Below are 5,643 nucleotides of genomic sequence, written 5' to 3'. Positions count from 1 at the left end.
CCCTCCGAGAACGACTCCGACGAGGCGTTCAAGGTAGTGGTACCCCGCAGTCTGAGAAACGCAGTTTTGCGCTACTATCACGACTCGCACTTGGCCGGACACGCGAGCGGCTCCAAGACTTACTCTAAGTTATGTCGCATCGCCACCTGGCCGGGCATGAAACGGGACGTTTTCCGTTATGCCCGCACCTGCCACTCTTGCCAAAGCTTCAAACCAAGAGGCGGCAAACCCCCGGGCCTAATGCAACCGATTCCGAGCCAGCAATCATGGTCTCTGGCAGCCTGCGACGTGGTCGGCCCCCTACCGAGGAGCCCTAAAGGACACCAGTATCTGCTGGTTGTAACTGACCACTTCAGCAAATGGACGGAACTTTTTCCACTCCGTAAGCTGACAGCCCGAGCGATCGCGGAGAAGCTCATGGAGGTTTTCACCCGTTTTGGGTTCCCCGAAGCTCTTTTGACTGATCGAGCGAGCTACTTCGTCGGGAAGGTATTCGTGGACGCGTGCTAGGCCCTTGGCATAAAGCACAAAACAACCACGCCCTACCATCCGCAGTCGAACATCACGGAGCGATGTAACAGAAACATCAAACCAATGCTGGCCGCCTTCGCGGAAAGGCAACGTGACTGGGACGCATATATCCCCGAGATCGGGTTCGCACTTCGGACCACTCTCAACCGTTCAACGGGCTTCACCCCCGCTTCCTCACATTCGGGAGAGAGCTTCCGAACCCCATGGACCGTGTCCTAGGGGGGAGCGCCGGGGTGGACAACGCGCAGCCGACGCAAACGGACCACGCGCGGCAGCTACAAACTCGGATGACGGAAGCCTTCTCAGAGGCGCATCGCAATCTCGGGGTAGCGCGAGCGAAACAAAAAGCTCAGTACGACCGCTCGCATCGAGATCTCCGCTACAAAGTGGGCGATCTCGTCCTCAGACGCAACCATGTTCTGAGTGATGCCAGCAAAGGCTTCTCGGCTGCATTGGCTCCGAAGTGGTGTCGCCCGTACCGAGTGCAGGAACTTCTCTCCCCACTCGTGTACAAGCTGACAAACTTGCAATCAAGAAAAGTCGGTGGGCCGGTACATGTGTGCGATCTGAAACCCTACCATGAGAGGGAAAACGGGGCCAACGAGCAAACTCAGCCCCCGCAAAAACATGCACCCGCAGCGCGAGATAACGCCGACGATGAACAACAGGCGTCTCGCTACAATCTGCGTAGACGGAGGAACTATTATCCGAAGTTTTCGTAGAGGCAGCCCCATTAAGTGGCGAAATGTCACATTAAGGGAAGTGCAAAGCACAATACACCTGCTGCCTTCGCGAACGCGCCAGACACCATTGTTTACTGGCAAGCAGTGACCTACATACGTCACCTCAGCGTTCGCTCCCGGATGAACCCGTAGGGGAATCCCCGAAACACGGCTTCCGAGGGAAAGGGTACGCGTAACTGCCATTGGTCAGTTATTGCCACCTACGCTCACGTGTGCCACTTGTCAACGCGAGAGCGCGGTGCGAGCGTCGTCACAAGCGGTCGGAGACCAAGTGGTCATTCTACCGCAGTACGTTCCGCACCTACGAAGAGGACCTCCATCCAGCCTTTCCTTCGCGCCGTTCGTGAGCTGCTGTCTCCTGGCTTCGGCAGTTCAGCGGTGTCCAGGGACCACGGCTGGACGTGACTCGTCAGGCAGCCCCGCTACCCCAGCCGGCCGCGGGCCAAACCAGCAACCAGTCGTTTTCGTGGGCCGTCGGGATCGTTTCCGGTCAGGGACTGCCGGCTCATCATCTTCGGGACCCGCGCCGCGGTCGAAAAGCTCGCCGACCAGGGACCAGCTGTTCCCGTCGTCCCGTAGCAAGTCTCAAGGGCCCCAGGGACCTGGCGCACTTCACCCGGCAGGTCTCGCAGGCAATGCACTACATCCGCAGCCGAGGGATGATCCACCGGGATCTGACCGCGCTCAAAGTGCTCGTCTACGAACACGGCTGCTACAAGGTCGCCGACTTCGGCCTCTCCAGGAGCACTGGGACCCCGAGAGGGACGTCTACCACCAAAAGGTCAAGGGCGCCCTTCAAGTCCGACGTCTGGTCTGTCGGACTACTGCTGTGGGACATGGTCACTTTGGGCTCGACGCCCTACCCCGGCCTGGGCGCTCAGGAGGTGACCCGCTACGTGCGCGGCGGTCACGGGATGACGCAACCGATCGACTGCAGCTGGGAGCTGTGCCGCTGGTGAGCGACCGCTGGACGAACTTTTGGACCATGAACGTATGAGCCGGGCTGTCGTTTCCCGTGTAGCCGCTGGTGGCCTTTTTCTTTTTTTTATTATTTTAGTCTTGTTGTGTGTTTGTGTTGGTCCACCCGTTTGCGGGTGACTATTGGCTAAGGAGGGGGGAGTGTGGGGATTGTGATTCCTCAACATTCTGTCGCGTCAGCGTTTTGGCGCGCCGTGGCGGCCGCGCTGGCGTAGCGAGAGGTGGCGCTGCTTACCACTGTGAGTGGACTTGAAGGGCGCCCTTGACCTTTTGGTGGTAGACGTCCCTCTCGGGGTCCCAGTGCTCCTGGAGAGGCCGAAGTCGGCGACCTTGTAGCAGCCGTGTTCGTAGACGAGCACTTTGAGGGCGGTCAGATCCCGGTGGATCATCCCTCGGCTGCGGATGTAGTGTATTGCCTGCGAGACTGATGGCAAGGGGGTTTCATAGCCTCACTTTCTTTGCACTGCGGAGTGAATATAGATTTCACATTTAAATATTCTCAGCTTAAATGGTAAAACAAAATGGCTAGGTGGCGTAAGCTACCGCCCGATCCAAAGGGCTCAGCCGTATTCATCCATCCATCCAGTGGCTTCCTCCTCTCCCCTTTGGGGCGATTTCCGTAACGAAAAAATTGTAAGGGTGCAGGCGAGCTGGTGGAAGTTAACCATAGTTTTGTTTAACCCGAGACTGGGGTATTTCGGAAAAGGGACGAGAAGAAAAGAGGCCACAAGGAGGCGACGTCTCACCGTAACGAACCCCCGCACAAAGGAGATCGACGTGTCGCTCCTTGATTGGCCACTTCGCCTCCGCCGTTATCTTAAAACCAGCGGACAGCAGTCTCGCTTCGCTCTTCGTCCTGGGATTCGGCGGCGGCGACAACGGGGAACCATCCGGCGCACCGGTGAGCGTTTACCCCGTCCTTTGTACATTTGTGAGCGACCGTTCGGCCGTGGGCGATCTCCACACCGACGGCGTTCACCAGCTTATAGCCGCTGTGTTGTTGTTATTTTGTTTCATTGTAAATAAACAGTTTATCACCGTTACCAACGTGACTGGTGTCTGTTTGCGCTCGACGAGCAGCATGCCACGCGAGTGCGAACCCGCTTCGCGGTAGAGCGTCTCGCCGCGAACGTGGTACTACCAAAGGCAGTGGCCCTAAGGAGAACCACAAAGGTAATCGCCATTTTTTTTGTTTCGCAACAAACTTTATGGCGCCATCTATTGGGTAGCCAGAGCACACTTCCGGTTCACGTATAATTCTTTTTTTTACGCATCATCTTTTTACTACAAGCGTGAATTACGTCCGACATTGTCATAAGCGGCCACTTCCCGAAGATCGCAAACCACCATCTATATACGGTGGGATTTGCAAGAAAGACGCGAAAAAGACGCGCAGGACACGCGGGAAAGAGCGAATAGCTAAACAAAACGCATTTCCACCTGGGGTAAGCTGTTTGCCTGCCGGGCTCCATTTCAACCTTCCTCCCAACACCCCAGCACAACCAGGGTTCGTCCTCGCGTGGTATTTGAACCGCGCAGACTTTAATTCTGTTAAGACAAGGGTATCGAACCTAACCCGGACCGAAAACCGGATCAAAACCGTTATTTTCGTCGGAACAGGTACAAAACCGAAACGCTTTATATTGAACCCGAACCGGAACGAAGCCATAATCTGATGGGGCGGTTACCGGTTCAACGAAAGCGGATCAAGGCCAATTGTGTCAATAATTGGTGTTAATGGGAAAAGTAGCGTGCTTATTTTTCTTATATTGCCAAGACTAATCATACATAGTGTCAGATATTTTTACATTTCCTTCTTATTGCGTACGTAATAAAAAAAATGCACTATCACCAAAAGCAGAAACACAAATAGTCCTCGTGGTCAGCGAGCTTGCTCAGTTCCCGCCTGTACTTCCTCATCAGGAGAGCTTCAACTTTGTTTCTTGGATTGAATTGGCGGCGCGGTAGTCGCGGCGGCGATTTCAAAGCACCGCTTGGCCACGAACTCGGGAGTTTTAAAACAGCGCATGCTAAAGCTTTGCGCACGCAAAGAATAGCGTCGTCGCCACTGCGCATGCGCCGAACGCTAACCACATTTCGCGCTTTGCGTGCGCTATTTTACCGCACGCTATTTCTCGGAAATTACGTGCGTACGCAAAGGGCCTTTGTGCTCCTCCAGGAGGATTTGTGATGAGAAGTTGGCTAAAGCCAAGACGAGCTCAGTTTAAGAAATGGCGGCCCCCAGGACCATGGCTGCGGCCGCTCTGGCGGCGTCGTGAGCGCGGCGTCGGCGGCATCCTCGCGACTGCTACTACGCCAACTGCGCCCTCGACGTACCTGTTTCTGTGTCTTACGACACATTTGTTTCCTCTCGTTCCCCTGTCTGCCACTCTGGGGCATAGCTGCGACATCTTACTGGGCGCCGAAAACAGGTAGCATGTCTAAAAGCACGTATGTGCAGAGCAAAACAAACAAACACATATACAGTGCAAGCAATCCAGCTAGAAATCTTTTTACTGTTTATAAAATCACAGCCCAGCGTGCGATCTCCGCAGCCCAGCACGCGCGTGTTCGTCACTTCGTAAAGCGAGCAAAGCACGCACTATACGTCTGAACACTAAAGATCGCACCGGCGACAAGCTCTTTTTTGGAAAGGTCTATAGACCCATTCACAAATTACGCCCTCTTCTGGTACAGTTTGAAATACTGCACAGCTGCGAGTGCAAAAGACACAATAAAAATGGAAGGTCAATCGCTTATATATGCTTCACCTAAGAACGGTATTATACCAGTAATAGCCTTGCCACATTAATGGTGTCTTTTGCGCACGTCACTGTGCAGGGTTTTCAGATCTGCCGGGAGAGGGAGTAGTTTTGGGATGGGTCTATTGCAAGTATCTCGTGCTCGCAAAAGGCTCCAGGAAGTGCTCTTTCAATATTCAAAGGTCGAGTTAGTAACCGGTTCGAACCGGTTCGCACTTATTAAAACCGGTAACCGGAGTGATATTATGTGCGCTACTCTAAACCGGAACCGAACCGGAACAAAATGCAGTGCTACTGAACCCGAACCCGAACCGAACCGAAGTGATGACCGGTTCGACACCCTAGTTGAGACAGATTTCTATTTTTGTCCCTTGGTAAGCGAGGGGAACACTATATCGACGACTCTACGTTATAAGGTTATACCAGGGCTGAGCAGTATTGCGATACAAATGTATCGCGATAGTACCTTGAAAGTATTTTCGAGTATCTGTATCTCTGTATTGAGATGCATTTGAAAAATGTATATATGTATCTCAGTAGTGAAATACATTTGCAAGGTATCGCTTGAATCGCGATACTTTGCCAGACTTAGGTATCTCGTTACATGTGTTGCCCTCCTTAAGATAAAT

General features: G+C 53.6%; 1 protein-coding gene across 1 annotated transcript; it reads left to right on the top strand.

Moving 5' to 3' along the window:
* Positions 1-1,909: 1,909 nt before the first annotated feature.
* LOC120846604 (tyrosine kinase receptor Cad96Ca-like) lies at positions 1,910-2,233 on the top strand. The gene has a single exon (XM_040218431.1). The coding sequence runs from the start codon at positions 1,910-1,912 to the stop codon at positions 2,231-2,233; it is 324 nt and encodes a 107-aa protein (XP_040074365.1).
* The last annotated feature ends 3,410 nt before the right edge of the window (positions 2,234-5,643 follow it).

Source organism: Ixodes scapularis, unplaced genomic scaffold, assembly GCF_016920785.2.
Source record: "Ixodes scapularis isolate PalLabHiFi unplaced genomic scaffold, ASM1692078v2 PGA_scaffold11__112_contigs__length_91849675, whole genome shotgun sequence".
Taxonomy (NCBI): Eukaryota; Metazoa; Arthropoda; class Arachnida; order Ixodida; family Ixodidae; genus Ixodes; species Ixodes scapularis.
The sequence above is the reverse complement of the archived record's forward strand: the minus strand, read 5'-3'. Positions and strand labels throughout refer to the sequence as shown.